The following is a 17,324-nucleotide window of genomic DNA, read 5'->3' on the forward strand; positions in this document are numbered from 1 at the left end:
TAAATCACTTCTGGTTTTGGTCAGCCCTTCCTTTTTTCCCTGGTTGCGCCCACTCTCATCGAGGCCCCATGCTCTGTAAAATCTCAGCACTCTGTGGCTTCCCACAGTCTGCACATAGAAGCCATCAGTGATGACTTACTGGACCTGACCAGTGAAGACCTACGAGGTTCAGCTATGAGCTCCTGTGTGGCTGTTCTTTGTCAGCTGGACTGTATCTGGAATGGAGTGAACTGAAATGGAGGGCACATTTGTCATCTGGATCTTGAGGCTTGAAGGCATCCGCCTTTAATCCAGACTTTGAGGCTGGAAGGCACACCTTTAATTTGGGCCACGCCTTCTGCTGGAAGCCGGATTAAGGACAATGGAAGAAGGAAGGGTTTGTTCTTCATCTGCTTGCCCTGGCCTTGCCAGCACATCCACTCCTTCACTGGCACTGGTGCCCACTTCTTCAGGATTCCAGCATATGCAGAAGACCAGCTAAAACACCCAGCCTCGTGGCTAGATTCTTGGACTTTACATTCACAGCTAGCCATTACCGGACCTGCAGCCTGCAAGTCATTCCAATAAATTCGTGTGTGTGTGTATATATAAATACATATTTATGGAAAGAGATTTTATTCCTTAAGTTCAGTGACTATAGAGAACCCTGACTAATATACCTACTATTCCCAATCAGTGAAGGCCTACTAGATTCAACCACTGACCTACTAAACTCAACCAGTGACCAATTGAAATCAAATAAGGTAGTGTTAACTGTTGGTCTAGAGCAGTGGTTCTCAACCTGTGGGTCACGACCCTTTTGGTGGTTGTATATCAATATGGATTCATAACAGTAGAAAAATTAGTTATGAGCCGGGCGGTGGTGGTGCACGCCTTTAATCCCAGCACTCGGGAGGCAGAGGCAGGCGGATCTCTGTGAGTTCGAGACCAGCCTGGTCTACAAGAGCTAGCTCCAGGACAGGCTCCAAAACCACAGAGAAACCCTGTCTCGAAAAACCAAAAAAAAAAAAAAAATTAGTTATGAAGTAGCAACATTTTTTATGGTTGGGGTTACTACAACATGAGGAATTGTATTAAAAGGTCGCAGCATTAGGAAGGTTGAGAACCACTGGTGTAGAGGTTGACAGCAACATGGACTCAAACGCTGACCTTGACCAGACCACAGACCTCATTTCAACTACGTGTATGTGTGTCACAAAAACACAGACTTTTGTTTCCTGTACAAACGTTGAGACAGTTGCCTCCAGCTTTCCGGAAGCCAGGGAGCCCACAGATGCTCGTATGACTTGCCAGGCAGCTTTCTGAGCAAAGATATTTAGCGGACTGGTACCTCCATACAAAGAAGTGAGTTCACCCTCAAGTGTATCTTTAAAACAGCAAAAGTTTCCATTAGCACTGCACTCTCTTCCACTTTCCGAGAAGACGCTAACTGGGAACAAGCCCAGCATTTATCTTCTGGGTCTCATATACTTTTAGAAAATAATCTAAGTCCAAGGATGCTCCCAGCAAATTGAGAAAGAGCAAGGAAGTGCTCCTGCATGAGGCTCTCTGTGGCAGGCATTTATGAGTTCTGCCTTTACTGTGTGTGGGTTTAATAAATGCTCATTGGGGACAAATAATTTCTAGTTTTGGAACGTATGTTAAAGCTATGGCTTTATTTTCTTAATTAGTTTTGGTTTAGACCAAAGTTCAAATAATTTAAAATCAGCTAATGAACTTGTCCACAGGACCATTAGCAAAAGAAAGAGAAGTTAACTCCATGAAGGTGGCAAAAACTGTTAATGGACAATCCACAATTAACAGACAATTAACAGATACTGGTTTGCCACTTTGATTCTCAAGAACATGAAATGCAAATACAATGGCTTTCAAGATGTCTTCATAATATTTTCTGTATTTGTGAGTGTGGTTTGATTTATATCTGTAGGTGCATAAGAAATGCTGAGGTTTGGGGACTTCGGGACTTGAGAGTCCCCTGCGGTCGCGGTCTAATTACATTAAATTACAGGGTACAAATGGGTTGAGTTTGCTATTGAGACAGCTCAACGTCTTGGTTTGGGGAACATTTCTAGCTCCTAGCCCCTCACCTCGGTTATACCTGGATCCTTGACCTCCACACTTAACGTCCTCTCCCTCTCTTCCCACTCTTCTCTTCTCATCCAGCAAACCTTTCCTCTGCTCTCCTAAATTTTAGAGCTTTTAGCCCCGAGCGAGAAAACAGTCAAATCTTCCGCCGCACAAGCCCCGCCTACAGACACCAGCACCAGACTTCCGAATCCCGCCTTCGCCCAGTCCCACTTCCTCTGACGTAGCGGGTCAGAGGTGACCGGCAAGATGTCGGCAGTCGGCAGCCCTGAGCGTCTGTAGAGCGGCTCATTTGTGTGACAGGAGCCGGGCGGAGGCGGCTGGGAGTGGTCGAGGAGGGGACGCGAGGTCGAGGTCGGGGGACCCGGCACTCAGGGTGCACGGGTGGCTCCCCGGAATGCGCCACAGCCCCCCGAGCAGCCGGGAAGGCGAGCCGCGCGTGAGCGCTTCATGCCACCCACCGGCATAGAGACCTCCAGGATGAACAGGAAGAAAGGAGACAAGGGCTTCGAGAGCCCACGGCCATACAAATTATAAGTACACCTTCCCACCCCTGTTTCTCGCCCTTCTTTGATTTTTGTTTCCATTTTTTCTGTGAAAGGTTTGATGGGTATGGGAGACTAGTGGGGAACTAAGAGTTCACTCCCGTGGACCTGGTGTCTGCAGCGTGAAAATGTTTTGAATGACTGTATAATAATATTCAGCTTAGCCCCCCTGCAGGCTCATAAACCCTTTTTAAATCACCGCTATATTTTTATCAATACAAACCTTTCCATGGCTCTTGCTAGATTTAAAATAGAAGATTACTCACCTAGTAGGCTTTGAAGATAGAAACTTAGCAAGTTAGCTGTTTGGAACGTAGATCTTATTTGTACATGGATACAGTTATGCTTTTATTTAATAATAGTCGTTTTCTTTCTTGTATACAACCCATCAGGTCGTCTGTATCAACAACATAAACTTCCAGAGAAAATCTGTTGTGGTAAGCTCATTTCCAGTCCCCGTAAACAGTATAAATCAGCCTTTAGCAGTTCCTAGAGATTCTGTAATCTTCCGGATAATGGTGCCTCAAGAATGAGAAACTAGAATTCAAGTCTGTTTGATTATCATATTCTTTTGCTAATTGTATTGCCTCAGTTCTCCCCACCTCCTTTCCAGATTAAAATGTTTAATACTTATTAAGTATGTCGTTTTAGTCAACTCTTACATTGCCTGCATTAGACAACAATAAACCTCTAGCAAGGTTTATCCCATGAACAAATTAAAATGTACACACGTTGACTTGACTTGGCGTCTAAAGGACCTGCTCTTTCTCATTCTTCACTGATATGGTTTAGGTAGTACCGCTTTGTGGTGAGATTTTGAATAGCGCTTTTTTTTTTTTGATTTATGGTTAACTGGTAAAAACTAATACAGGGGGAAATCATCGAAAACCTAAGTACTGCCGGGCGATGGTGGCGCACACCTTTAATCCCAGCACTCGGGATGCAGAGGCAGGCGGATCTCTGTGAGTTCGAAACCAGCCTGGTCTACAGAGCTAGTTCCAGGACAGGCTCCAAAGCCACAGAGAAACCCTATCTCAAAAAACCAATGTGAATTAAATGGACTAGATCTTAGAGTTGCTTTTCTTCGAAAGATTATATCAGCTTCCCTGTTAGACTTGACTTATGTTTCTATAAGTGAAAGTTTAGGATTAGCTGTAAAAATAAGGAAATGTAACTTTCAAAGCAGTCTTAGAATTTTAGATTTGTAAAGATCCTCAAAAACTGTCATTAGACAAAGGGAGTCCCAGGACAGGCTCCAAAGCTACAGAGAAACCCTGTTTCGAAAAAAACAAACAAAAAAAAAAACCCAAAAAAAGAAAAGAAAAACTGTCATTAGAGGCAGCAGCTGCTCACTTATGGAAGGTCTCTTGTCGTGTTTGCCACAGATTGCTGTTTATCTTGAGTTTTGGGGGTAGGACACGTTAGGCGGATTATGTAGAGAACACAGAAGAATTAGGGAGTGTTTTTAAGATGTTACTCCAGCAGTATAGGGAAGATAGGACTGAGCTCTCAAGCTTAGCACTATTAAAGAGGAGTAGAGTCAGTATGACCGAATCATAGTGAATGTTAGGTGAATCCTTACTGTATGTAAGACATTGCTTAAGGTGTGTATATATTAACTCATTGAACCTTCACCGTAACCTCTTGAAGTAGGTAAGATTTCAATCCTAGCTTTATAAACGAGGGAGCTGAGAATATTGATGTTAAAGGGAAGGTAGGTAAATGAAGAATTAATAGAAGAACAAGGCAAATGCCTACATGTAGTCTGGCAGAAGAACCTCTAGTGGTCACTGTTCAGATTTATGTGTCATTACTTTCTGTTGGATTTACTCTCCTGGAATAGAGAAATGAGCACTCCAGAGCTACCCGTTAACCTGTTCCATCATCATAGCTCTTATTTCACTGGACAGGGACCTATTATTCCTATAGATGTATATTATATTATATTATAGGGCTATAGCAGTAAACTTAGTCCTATTTTAATATACTTGATCTATGATGTCATTTATTGACATGACCTCCAAAGACTTCCTTTCTGATTACTGCACTGTGGTGATGTTTTGAGAGTTCAGCTATTCTGCCAGTTTAGAAGAACCAAGCTATGATGACCCTGAGAAGGTTCAGGTGTTCTGTTTTGTTTTTGTTTTCAGAATGGATAGTGACCTGGCAGTCAGACTGCAAACCTTCTGGCTAGTCTCAGAAAATAGATGCAGGAGGCTATACAGTAGAGACTGGCTTCTCATTTACTCAGAGGGCTCTGTTCTAGGATTGTGAACTGGCTTAGGTCTAGTAAATTAGATAAATAATCTCTACTACTGCACTTTGAATCAGTTTTCTTCCCAGTATGCTTAGAAACTTGCTGTTTATCAGGCAACACCATCATAAGACACCTACTTACATCTTTCTTCAGCACCTGCTAATCGGTGAGCTATTATGTTAGTTCTGTGGATCAGAATACTGTGTTTAAGATGAGCACAGTGGTAGCTCCTGTAATCCTCACACTTAGGAGGCTGAGGTGGGAAGATCAGTTGGACTTGGGAAATTTAGACCAGCCTGAATAAAATGGAGAGACTTCCTCTTAAAAAAACAACTGAGCATGGTGGCACACACCTGTGACACCTCAGCCTGTGGCAAGAAGACTGGGAGTTTGATGGAGCCTGGACTTCTTAGGTGATGCTGGGAGTTTGATGGAGCCTGGACTGCTTAGGTGATGCTGGGAGTTTGATGGAGCCTGGACTACTTAGGTGATGCTGGGAGTTTGATGGAGCCTGGACTGCTTAGGTGATGCTGGGAGTTTGATGGAGCCTGGACTGCTTAGGTGATGCTGGGAGTTTGATGGAGCCTGGACTGCTTAGGTGATGCTGGGAGTTTGATGGAGCCTGGACTGCTTAGGTGATGCTGGGAGTTTGATGGAGCCTGGACTGCTTAGGTGATGCTGGGAGTTTGATGGAGCCTGGACTGCTTAGGTGATGCTGGGAGTTTGATGGAGCCTGGACTGCTTAGGTGATGCTGGGAGTTTGATGGAGCCTGGACTGCTTAGGTGATGCTGGGAGTTTGATGGAGCCTGGACTGCTTAGGTGATGCTGGGAGTTTGATGGAGCCTGGACTGCTTAGGTGATGCTGGGAGTTTGATGGAGCCTGGACTACTTAGGTGATGCTGGGAGTTTGATGGAGCCTGGACTGCTTAGGTGATGCTGTTTCAAAACGAAAAGGGAGAAACAGAACCACTCATGTTTATGCAGTCTTCTTCTGGGATTTATTTTGATGACTGTGCTCATTCATAAGTAAATTTTGAACATACTCTGGGCACAGGAAAATGGTACAGAGAAGAATGATTAAGTCACAGAAGAGGGTGATATGTTGAGCAGGATCTCTGAGCTGCTGTAGTGCTGCCCTGCAGAGGAGAGAGAGAAAGTTGAGGAACTTGGGACATTCAGGAGGCATTTCATTTAAATACAGTAGGTAAAGTATTTTCAAAATGATCAAAAAAACTTTCAAAAAAGTTGTGAAGTGGTAGAGAAAACCCTAATGTTGATTTGAGTTGATTTGAGATGTTAGAGGATCTGGGGTTTTGAATTGTGTCAGTGGCTAAGGATGCCGGTTTCGATGCTCGTGAAGATTAATGGGTCTGATTGTTGTATGCAAGTTGGGGCCCCATGTTATATTAGGGAACTGTTTTTCTAAAATATACTCCCTTCATTTGTATATTATTAGCATTAGTTTGTATCTTATCATCAGCCTTTTTTTTGTTTAATTTTATTTATTTATTATGTAAATAGAACTCTGCCTGCCTGTATCCCTGCAGGCCAGAGAGGGCAACAGACCTAATGCTCTTAACTGCTGAGCCATCTCTCCAGCCCTCATCAGCCTTTTTTTAATTTACTTTTTTTATTTTTGAGACAGTCTCATTGAGCAACCCTAGATGTCCTGAAACTGACTGTAGATCAGGCTGATCTTTGAACTCACAGAGATCTGCCTGCCTCTGTTTCCCGAGTGCTGGGATTAAAGGTGTGTGCCACTACTGCCAGCACCAGATTCATTTGGTTCTGCTTGCTGGTTTTCACTTAATCTTAAGTTCATTCATTTAGAGTGGACATCTAATGATTGACAGGGCAATTTAAGACAATTTTGGGCTAGGCATGGTGTCACATAACTTTATTTCTAACACTAGAGGCAGAGGCAGAGGCAGAAAGATCTCTTTGAGTTTGAAGTCAACTGGATCTCTAAGGAGAATTCTAGCCCAGCTAAGACTACATGGAGGGAAGGGAGTCTATGTATTTTGGGATTCCTGCTACACTGGCTCATGGGTTATACATTTTCTTCTTCCAACACAGGATTGGTAGATCAGGCTAGCTTCAAACTGGTCATCCTGTCTCCACTTCTCAAGCCCAAATGCTAGAAGCATGTGTTATTACCAGTTTAGTTTGTACTTTTAACTTTTAAAAAGTTTAAAGCTTTCTTCACAATATTTTGGCCTTTCCTCTTTCTGATGTCAACCGTTGATCATGCTGATGGTCTGATTTAAGAGTGGCGACTCTTATTTGAGATCTGGGAGCATGAGGAATTGGCCTAAAGGATATACAGAAAATATTCATGAACTTTATTTATGTACCTTGTACCCAGAGCATTATAGACTAGTAGGAACAGATAGGTCTAGATCTAGCTAACATTTTCTTTCTTTCTTTCTTTCTTTCTTTCTTTCTTTCTTTCTTTCTTTCTGTCTGTCTGTCTGTCTGTCTGTCTGTCTGTCTGTCTGTCTCTGTTTCTCTCTTTCTTTCTTTCTTTCTTTCTTTCTTTCTTTCTTTCTTTCTTTCTGTTTATGTATAAAAGTTAACAGTTAAAATACTTTCCACTAGTACATACTTCTTAGGGCGTCAGTGTAAATGTTTCAAGTAGCACTCTTTCCCTCAGAGCTAGTATCAGAATTAGAGGACACCTCAGAAGGTAGTGTGGCATCTGACATGTAGTTCTGGCCATTATATCCAGTCCTCTGTGCTCATGGCTTGATTGCTCGTAGACACTCCTGTTGGAACCTCTGAACTTTTTATACTTACTACCTCTGAAAGATGCCATAGTTCATGTGTAATCCTAACAGTTTCCATTCGGGAATATGAAAAGCATTGGCCATGCAGTCCATATTTCAACCAGCCTTTTCCATTGAGTCAATGAAGAATGTTGGTAAGAATCTTTAGCAGTTGGTTGTATTATAGGTGGTTTCTCTAGATGACCTGCACGTCCCTCAGGTAACGTGGCAGAAGTGTACAGCACATGGGACTGCTTGGCAGGAAATCGGTCAGCATTTTGAAGTACTGCTGCTTCTACCTGCTTTTGCTTCCTCTGGCAGTACTTGCAGATATATATCTCCTCATTTATCTCCCATGAAGAGACTCACACTTGTTGGCTTCAGTAGTGTAGATTTTTAAGCCCACATTCTTTGTGCCATCAGATTCTTTTACATCAGCCTCCTGGTTGTGACCATTTTTACCGTTTCTGTTCCTTTAGCCTATTTTGGTTACAGTCTGCCTAGAACTTCTTGTGTTTCAGACTAGAGAGTATTTTTACTTTTCTAGTCAGTGGCTTACTTATTACAAGTTAAACAGATGAAGGAAGCACGAGGGTGGGAAAATCTAGATAAATTATACTCATTCATCTACTGGTACAATTAATGTTTGAAACAGATTCTTGGGGTGCAATCATGTGTATGTGGCTATTTGGGATTTTATCTTTGGAGGAGGCATAAATAAATATGCTAAAGAAATATGCTGGGGTGGGGGAATGTGCTGTAAACTTTCCTGCATTTGTAATAGCTGTTCTTTATCTTTACAGGGATTCGTGGAGTTGACTATATTTCCTACAGTTGCAAACTTGAATAGAATCAAATTGAACAGTAAACAGTGTAGAATATACCGAGTCAGGATCAATGACTTGGAGGCTGCTTTTATTTATAATGATCCAACTTTAGAAGTTTGTCACAGTGAATCAAAACAGTAAGTTGTACACCTTAAGTTTATGTTTCTAAGACATTCTATCAATTGTTTTTAGTGATTGCCGGGTTAATGTTTTTCAGCAAATTTTCCACTATATATAATAGATCTATGTGTTATATAATTTCTGTTGCTTTTACTGCACTGAACATTTGTCTTAAGGATTTTCCCACTTTGTCCAGCGTAGTAAGTTATTAAATTTCTCTTCCTCATACTGCAGCTTTAAAGAAGTATTATCTGGAAAGTTTCAGTACATTTATTTTTGGGGAATTGTCTTAACCAGTTTTCTGTTTTAATGTTATGTAAGTGTTTACTTCATAAATACCAAAAAATTGTTTCAATGACTTGGATAGTCACCATCATCTTCAGACCAGAGACATTTTAGAATAGTCTATTAAGTGTTTGTCCTATTTTAGAGTATCTTAGGAGATGCTGTATCCACTGTCAATTGAATTTGAGAGCATTTTTGAAAAGTCTTGGTAGCCCTAGGTCATATTCTTTCTGTGCTTTTCAGTGTGCTGTAGTGGGATGCCAAACTCAGCTTTAAATTTTTAGTCAAGATTGTATTTTAACTGGCCTAGGATAGTGTCATATTGCCTTAAAACAGCAGTTCTCAAAGGTATTCTCAGAAAAGCAGTACACCATCACCTATGAACTTTTAAGATCTGTCAAATCTCAGGTATTGCCCAAACACACTGAGTCAGACAGCATAGAGTTCTTCAAGTGTGCTAAGCAAAGCTTCTGGGTAATTCTGATAAGGTCTAAAACTTGAGAATACTTCAGCCAGGGGTTAGAAGACTTGGGGACCTGGGTCTTATCCTTAGACACAATTGTAATGCCAATAATCATTGGTTTAGAATCTTTCAAGCTCAGGAAGGAGATAGAAAAATGGTGTTGGAAAAATTCAGGGACCTCTGAATAATTCCTTTAAGTTTCCTTTCCATGAAGGTGAGTTGCTAAAATCACAGTGCTTATACCGACAGAATAAAACTCATTACAAAACTATCTGCAGATCCTGTTCTGCTGAAGAAAATAAAATCTGCTCAGAGTAGTCAACTATATTATCACTAGTGAATGGAAGACAGGCCTGTAAAAACCCACTGTCTGCTAGAGGATAGAGTACCTACCCTGTTCAGTCTTGAACTCTGCATTCAAGATAGAGTAAGAGGCTAATCACAGAATACATCTGTTTTTAGCTAATAATTTGTTGGGAGTACCCAGCACTCAAAAGAGAATGGCCTAGGATCTGGAATAGTGTACCGCAGGAGCTCTGGGCATCCTCGTCTGTTAAGGAAGACAGCTTCGCTTTGCTCTGTATTTGAAGATAACCTCATCTTTTAGCATATGTGCAGCCTAAAGTACTAAGATAACGTTAATGTTTTCTCCGGTGGACAAGGAATCATCCCGTTTAGTGTGAGGAAAGGAGTTATAATGGAAAATCTTTTCAACCTCTAGGCAGTTGGTAGATACAGAATATACTTAGTATATACCAGGCTGTTCTGGAACTCACTGTGTTGACTAGGCTGGCCTTGAATTTGAGGTAATTCCCGGTCTCAATCTCTCAACTACTAGAAGGCCTTAAGCCTTCACAGATAGCCTGTATTTGTTGTTGTTTTTCCTTGTCTTTATTCTCTGATTTGTTCAAAATGGGATTGCAGTTGGCTTTAGAGAGAAAAGGCTCTAAAAGTAGCTGATTAGTTGGTGCAGAGGGTAAAGAGATGCATTTTATACATTGTTACTTAGTTACTGTCCAGTTCTTTAGAGGACTTGCTTCTGGTATTCCTGGTTCTCATAGCAGAGGAAGATGTTTGTTTGTATATTTTGGTGTTGAAAAGGATCTTATGTAGCCCTAGATGGCTTCAGACTCACTTTGTAGCTAAGGGTGACTTTGAACTTCTGGCCTTCTTACCTACCTAGTGCTGAAGCAGCTCTAGCTGTGCCCTAGCTAATACTCCTGTGTGCCTGGCAACACTGTAGTTTATAGGCTCAGAGCACAGAAACCTCAGTTATTCCAAAGAAACTATTTTACTTATATGAAAATTACTTAATTTTTATGGAATTATTTTTTATAAAAATTAAATTTTTTATAAAAATAAAATTTTATTCATAATAAATTATAAAATGCTTTAAATATATCAGTATTTTGAAATATTGGTCTTTGATATATGCAAATATCTGTATACACATGCATGCAGGTACATACCCTGTACAGTCTTTACGTTTATATTAGAAATACTGACATTAGAAAAGTAGTGATTTTGGCATTCCAGAGTTCATGAAGGGATGTGAACACAATGATCACTTTAATGGTTCTTTTTGGCTGTTGGATTTTTTGTTTTTCTCTTTTTTCTTCTCCCTCCCTTTCTCCCTTCTCCCTTTTCTCCCTCCCCCACCCCTCCCTTCCTTTTTGTTGTGAGCACAGGCTGTCCTTGACCTTCACAGAATCCTCCTGCCTCTGCCTCCTGTGCACTGGGGTCAAAGGCCTGCTCCACTGTGTCCATCACATTATTAGTTCTTAACATGGGGAACAGCATTAGTAGTAGTTAGCTTGGCTAAAAAGAATTCTTAGCGAATTGTGTAAGAAGACATAGTACTTACAAATAATAGATGTCCTTTGATATTTAGAAAGATGTTGATGAACTATGTGGCTTATTGTTATTACAAGTTGGCTTTTTCTCTCCCCAGGAGAAATCTCAACTATTTTTCCAATGCGTATGCAGCTGCGGTTAGTGCTGTGGATCCTGATGCGGGGAATGGAGAACTCTGCATTAAGGTTCCATCAGAGCTCTGGAAGCATGTCGATGGTAAAACACCAGGAATGTATTACTGCACAGCGAAGTGAAGCCTGTTAGGTGTAGAGGCCAGAGAGTTAGTGATGCCTAACCTGTAAACTAACTACTGCTGGAAATGCACAAAGGGGTTAGAAAAGTGTCTCCTTTTTTAGGGTCATGGGTTGATAGGAGTGTGTTAAGTACAGGCTCTTACAAAAGTAGCTGGTCTCTCTGTTTCCTATAGTGTTGGGAAACCAGGGCTTTGTAGATGCTAGGCATGTTACTAGGTTGTGCCACCGGCTCCTTTCATTGTTCTTTGTTTGTTTTGTTTTTTAATGAAAAGTACTTTAGAAATCGTATGGGTAGAGCATGTGTGAGATCCATTTGGAATATCATTTTTACAGCTCTAATGGTCCTAAAAATCTTCTGGTTCAATTTCTTCTTATTACTGAAAAGCATTCTCAGCTTCCACAACGTAAGTTCACTGAGCTGATCTGTGGATGAGCAGAAGCTGGGACTCAGGCTCTTGCCACATGTCCTGTGTACTCTAAGTTTGTCCCCTTTAAAGTTTCATTTTCGTTCCTTTAACATTTAGCCATTGTGATTATTGTCTGAAAACTTCTTTCTACCTTTATTTAGTCTCAAAAGTCAAGGAAAGAAGAAAAAAAGCACTTTGTTTTCATTGTGCTTGGGAGCAGGTGTAGGGCTCATGTAGAAGCTTTTTGCTATTCACGGGGGGGGGGGAATTAAATTTACTTTTAGACTAATGCTAACAAGGCTTTTTTTACTACACAGAAATAAAATATAATTTGGAAACATATAAATGATGCAGTTTCATGAGTAATCAATACCCTCCATCTACCCTCTGCCCTTTACCCTCCAAAGCCAAAAATAACAGTTAACAGTTTGGGAGAAAATACAAAAGGGGGAAATCTTGAGAAGTAGAATTGCAGTTGGATTTGAAAGGCTTTAAAGCATCCACATTAGGGTTTGTGAATTTTTTTCTGAAAACATTACATGTCAAAAATGTTGAGAAGAAAATATGATACGCCTGGTGTTGTGCTGTGTTAGAAACCCCAAGCGGCAGTTAGATTGATTGGAGGCACACTGTCAGCCGGTGTAAGTGGAAACACTATAAAGCCTGCACTGTGGCAAGTGCTGTGGCTTCTTTGTTTTTATGTAGTGGGATTTGACCCCAGGCCTCTAGCATCTGTGCAAGTGGCCCACCAGTGGAGCTACATCCCAAGCAGCTCCTAGATTCTTAATAGAATGCTCAGACTGTGGTTCTCATTGTAGTATCTTCACTGTATAGGTTACTGTTGTTTATTTGCATGTCAGTGAATGTATGTATTTATTTGTTGCAGAGTTAAAGGTTCTGAAGATACATATTAACTTCTCTTTGGATCAGCCAAAAGGAGGTCTTCATTTTGTGGTACCCAGTGTAGAGGGCAGTATGGCAGAGAGAGGTGCTCATGTCTTCTCTTGTGGGTATCAAAATTCTACAAGGTAGATTATAAATTCATATATTTTAATTAACTTTATTTTTGTAACTGTACTTTTATGTATTCAATATGCTGTGTGTTTATTCATTTAGAGTGACAAGTGTAAGCTTGATTCCCCCCAAACTGCCTCTGAATCATGCTGTACTGATTATTCTTCCTCAGTCTTATTATTTCTTTCATTATCTTTTCCTTTAGGGAATAATCCTGAAATAATCTGTCAGCTTGATTCTTTAACCGTATAGTGAAGTTCAGCATTCATGCAGAAAACTGTATACATTTAAATGCAAAAACATCACTTCACCAACAAACAAACCTATTGAGCTCACACTCAGATCAACACAAACAGCATCAGCACTTGGTGGCGTTTCCTCTGCTTCCATTCAGCATTCCCACTTGGCATTCTGTCTAGTTACTGTTTCTGAAATACCGTTGGTTGTGCTTGCTTTTGAATTTTATGTAAATGGACTCATTCATGCTTTTTGTTCTTTATAGCTAGCTTTTTTGTTGTTTAATGATAATAGGTTTACCTACATCTTTATATGAAATCATAATCCATTCATTCTCTTGGCCTGAAGTTCACTACATGTTACTGAAGCGCTTTTCTCAGATGAATAATTCTTTTAAGTCAAAGATTGTGTTCTAGAGTTATTTGTATTTTGGTATCTTATACTGATTCTATCATATAGTAAGACCTGACCTGAGATTCTAAGTGTAAAGTATCTTTTGTACTGTTAATGTGTTTGTAGATTTTGGTTCCCATGTGTTGATTCATACTCTGAGCTGTGCACATGGAAGTTAGAATTTACAGTAGACGCTGCAATGGTCGCTGTGTCCAATGGGGATTTGGTGGAGACTGTGTACACGCATGATATGAGGAAGAAGACCTTCCACTATATGCTTACTATTCCGACAGCAGCATCCAATATCTCCTTGGCCATTGGGCCTTTTGAAATCCTCGTAGATCCATATATGCATGAGGTAAGGCATTTCACATGTCTTCTTCTCCTCTGCACTTTCACTCCTCATGAAAAGAAGGCACTAATAAAATAGTGTTGACTCTATTTGGGGTGTCTACTTTTTTAATCTTGACCTTTCAGACTATTTTAGGTTTTTTTTGTTTTGGTTTGGTTTGAGGTTTGTTTTATTGTTTGTTTGTTTTTCTGAGACAGTCTTACTACATAGTCAAGGTTTTCCTCAAACTCATGACAATATCTTCCTGCCTCAACATCCTGAGTACTGAGGTATGCACCACAACATCTGACTTTCATCTGTCAAACTTTGTCTACCATGAAATAATTGTCTATGATACCACATTTTTATTTTATTTTATTTATTTACTTATTTATTTTGGTTTTTCGAGACAGGGTTTCACTGTAGCTTTGGATCCTGTCCTAGAACTAGCTCTTGTTTACGAGGCTGGCCTAGAACTCAGAGATCTGCCTGCCTCTGCCTCCCAAGTGCTGGGATTAAAGGCGTGCGCCACCACCACTCAGCACGATACCATCTTCTAGATGAAACCTTCCTGGGTTTTTGTTTGTTTTGAGACAGTCTCACTATGTAGCTAGCTCTGGCTGGCTTAAACTTGCGATGCCCTGTTTACTCTTCTGGAGGTGATGGAACCTGGGAGAACAGAGCTGATGAATGAAGCTGACTAGTCTCACATAACAACCAACTTTATTCAGAGCACCAGACAGTTTATACTCTGGTTAAGTAGAGTCATGTGAGTAAAGTGTACATGTGCAAGGACAAGCTGCGTGTGGCTGCACAGGGCACAGCACATTTTTCCGTAGAGACATAGACAGCAGTAGTAGTTGTAAAGAGTGATCTGAAGGAAACTCCTGTCTGCTGCACTGGGCAGGGGCACGGAAGCACATTCCAAGAACACTTCCACGTTTTTGAAGAGAGTGAGATCATAAGACTCTTGCCTTGGCTTCTTGAGGTTTTCTCACAAGCACTCAGTATTCTCCTCACACAACTCCATTCTTGGAACGTGGACAGACACTCTCTAGAGCGGGGATTACAGATTTGTGCCACTATTCCTGGCGTCTTCATTCATTTGGCATAGAATTGTTTCATGAGACAGTCTATGATAATGGTTTTGTATTTAGCGAATATGAAAAGCATGACTATTATTTCTGCTGTGGATATCTTACTGCCAGTGTGTCTCCCCGGTGTTCAGTGTGTAGCTGGCACACTGGAGGACTAGCGTGGCTGGAGTGGCTGATCCTGGGATGCAGGCAGTTCTGATGAGCATGAACTCCTTTCTACTAGGCCTCATGTGTAGCCCAGACTGGCTTCAGCCTCACAAGAGTTAGAATTACTGTTATGAGCCACCACACCAGGTGGCAACAGACGATTAATTCTTAGATTCAGGCACTGAGATTTGGTGATACTTGCCAGGCATGTGGAAAGTATTGGGTTCAATCTTCAACATTTTACACATACACACACACACTTACTAAAATATTAATATAAAATATGCAGTATTTCCTAAGTTTAGACACATGAATAAGAGATTATACTAAGCCTTAAATTTTAATTTTTCTTGTTTGTAACCAGTTTTATTCTCATTGTGTTTAAGCTTTTAATAAACTTTATAATCCATTTTAAATTTAATTTTTAGTACAATGAATATTTTATAAACCCAACCTGAAAAGCTGAATAATTTTGCAACAGCTATTTTCAACATTATGAAATGTATTAAAAACTAACTATGTCCTTTTTTGAGATGATTGTCCTTTTATTTTCAGGTTACACATTTTTGTTTACCCCAACTTCTTCCGTTGCTTAAACATACCACGTCGTACCTTCATGAAGTTTTTGAATTTTATGAAGAAATTTTGACTTGTCGCTATCCGTACTCCTGTTTTAAGACTGTCTTCATTGATGAGGCTTACGTTGAAGTGGCCGCTTATGCTTCTATGAGTATTTTTAGGTTAGTGTCTCTTCAGGTAGGGACTACCTAAATTAGGGTAGTGATTAAAAAAAAAAACTATTGACTGTATGATCAGTTTTCAGATTGGCTTTGAACTTCTGGTGTGACTGAGTTTGTAGGTAATTGGGTTTTTGAACTTCTGGTGTCACCGAGTTTGTAGGTAACCAGGTGTCTTTGAAAATGTGACAATGTAGCTTCCTCCATAAGGAAGTGGCACATCCCAGTGCCTGCCTGCAGAATGATCATTTACATTTCCATTCCTGGCTTACTTCTGAACGTTTATAAATTTTAGCTTACACATTTATGCATCATTAGTGTGTCTTTTTGGTAGCACTGTACAAATGTACTGGCATCCTCAATTTGTTGTTAAAAAAACATAACAGATTTTTTTCTTTGTTTTAGCTCTTCTTTTCTGTCCCCCCCTTTTTTTTGAGGGGAGGATGCGGGGTTCAAAATTTGTAAGTTTTATGTGTCAGGGAAGTTGTTTTACTTTCCTGTCCCTAAAAGTTCTCATGTGTCATGTGAGATACTAGTCAGTCCTATGTATTCTCCAGAACACAGTTGGAAAAATTGAATAGAGCAATGTACTTAGAAGTAAACAACAGAGGACCAAAATTTACTAGACACTAGAAGAAGGGTTTCATTTTTGTTATTGGTTTTCTGGTTTGGGGAGAAGTATCTCCACACTATGTGTTCAGGCTGTCTGTGCACTGGACAGAATGCTGGTTCACTGGAGTGTGCCTCTACATCCAGCCTGTGCAAGGATTTTTGAAATTAAGTAACCCCATTTTATTTGTATTCATATCTGATTAACACACTAGTTTCTTCTTAACTCCCCAAAATAGTGAATTATATTTTTTGTAAAATCAATAGAAAACATTGTCATGGTGTTCCTTGCTTTAGACAGATTGTGAATTTCAGATAAACTCTGAAAAGATAGAAAAACTCTCGGGTTAATATTCTTGCCTTTTTCCTTTTTTTTTTTTTTTTTTGAGCTTGAACCTAAAACTAAATTGCTTTAGGAGCACAGGTGCTGTATTTTGACTGACTGACCGTGTGTCCTTGGCTCTAAGCCCCTTCTGTGTCCTTGGCTTCCAGCACAAACCTCCTGCACAGCGCCATGATTATCGACGAGACCCCACTGACCAGACGGTGCCTAGCGCAGTCCTTAGCGCAGCAGTTCTTTGGCTGCTTCATATCCAGGATGTCCTGGTGAGTGTGTCGGAACTGCAGGCTCAGCTGAGGGTCAGGAAAGCTGGCCTCCCTCCTCTTCCCTCTTGTTCTCTGACAGACTTTCGTGTGGTCCATGTTACCCCCAAACTTACTATGTAGCTGAGTCTGGCCTTGAACTGACAGTGATGCTTCTGCCTCTACCTCTGAAGGGGACGACGGGTATGTGCAGCTGAGCTTCATTCCACGTTCCTTCTTCTCCTGTGTTGTAGACCGGCTATTGCCCATAATCTACAAATGGGGAGTTATTTTGAGAGATTGTCTCAAAAAAG

General features: G+C 40.6%; 1 protein-coding gene across 2 annotated transcripts in view; it reads left to right on the top strand.

The window, feature by feature from the left end:
• The first annotated feature begins 2,394 nt into the window (after positions 1-2,394).
• Positions 2,395-17,324, top strand: part of Taf2 (TATA-box binding protein associated factor 2) — a 66,327-nt gene continuing 51,397 nt past the window's right edge. Inside the window, exons 1-8 of one of the 2 annotated variants that reach the window (XM_075961008.1) lie at positions 2,395-2,618; positions 3,013-3,067; positions 8,457-8,617; positions 11,300-11,418; positions 12,750-12,891; positions 13,634-13,865; positions 15,638-15,822; positions 16,921-17,034. In XM_075961008.1, coding sequence (XP_075817123.1) covers positions 2,536-2,618; positions 3,013-3,067; positions 8,457-8,617; positions 11,300-11,418; positions 12,750-12,891; positions 13,634-13,865; positions 15,638-15,822; positions 16,921-17,034 — 1,091 coding nt within the window. In that variant the 5' untranslated portion in view covers positions 2,395-2,535. The remainder of the gene's footprint in view (positions 2,619-3,012; positions 3,068-8,456; positions 8,618-11,299; positions 11,419-12,749; positions 12,892-13,633; positions 13,866-15,637; positions 15,823-16,920; positions 17,035-17,324) is intronic. The other variant, XM_075961007.1, reaches the window with a different exon arrangement.

The sequence above is a fragment of the Microtus pennsylvanicus genome, chromosome 2 (genome assembly GCF_037038515.1).
Source record: "Microtus pennsylvanicus isolate mMicPen1 chromosome 2, mMicPen1.hap1, whole genome shotgun sequence".
Lineage (NCBI taxonomy): Eukaryota > Metazoa > Chordata > Mammalia > Rodentia > Cricetidae > Microtus > Microtus pennsylvanicus.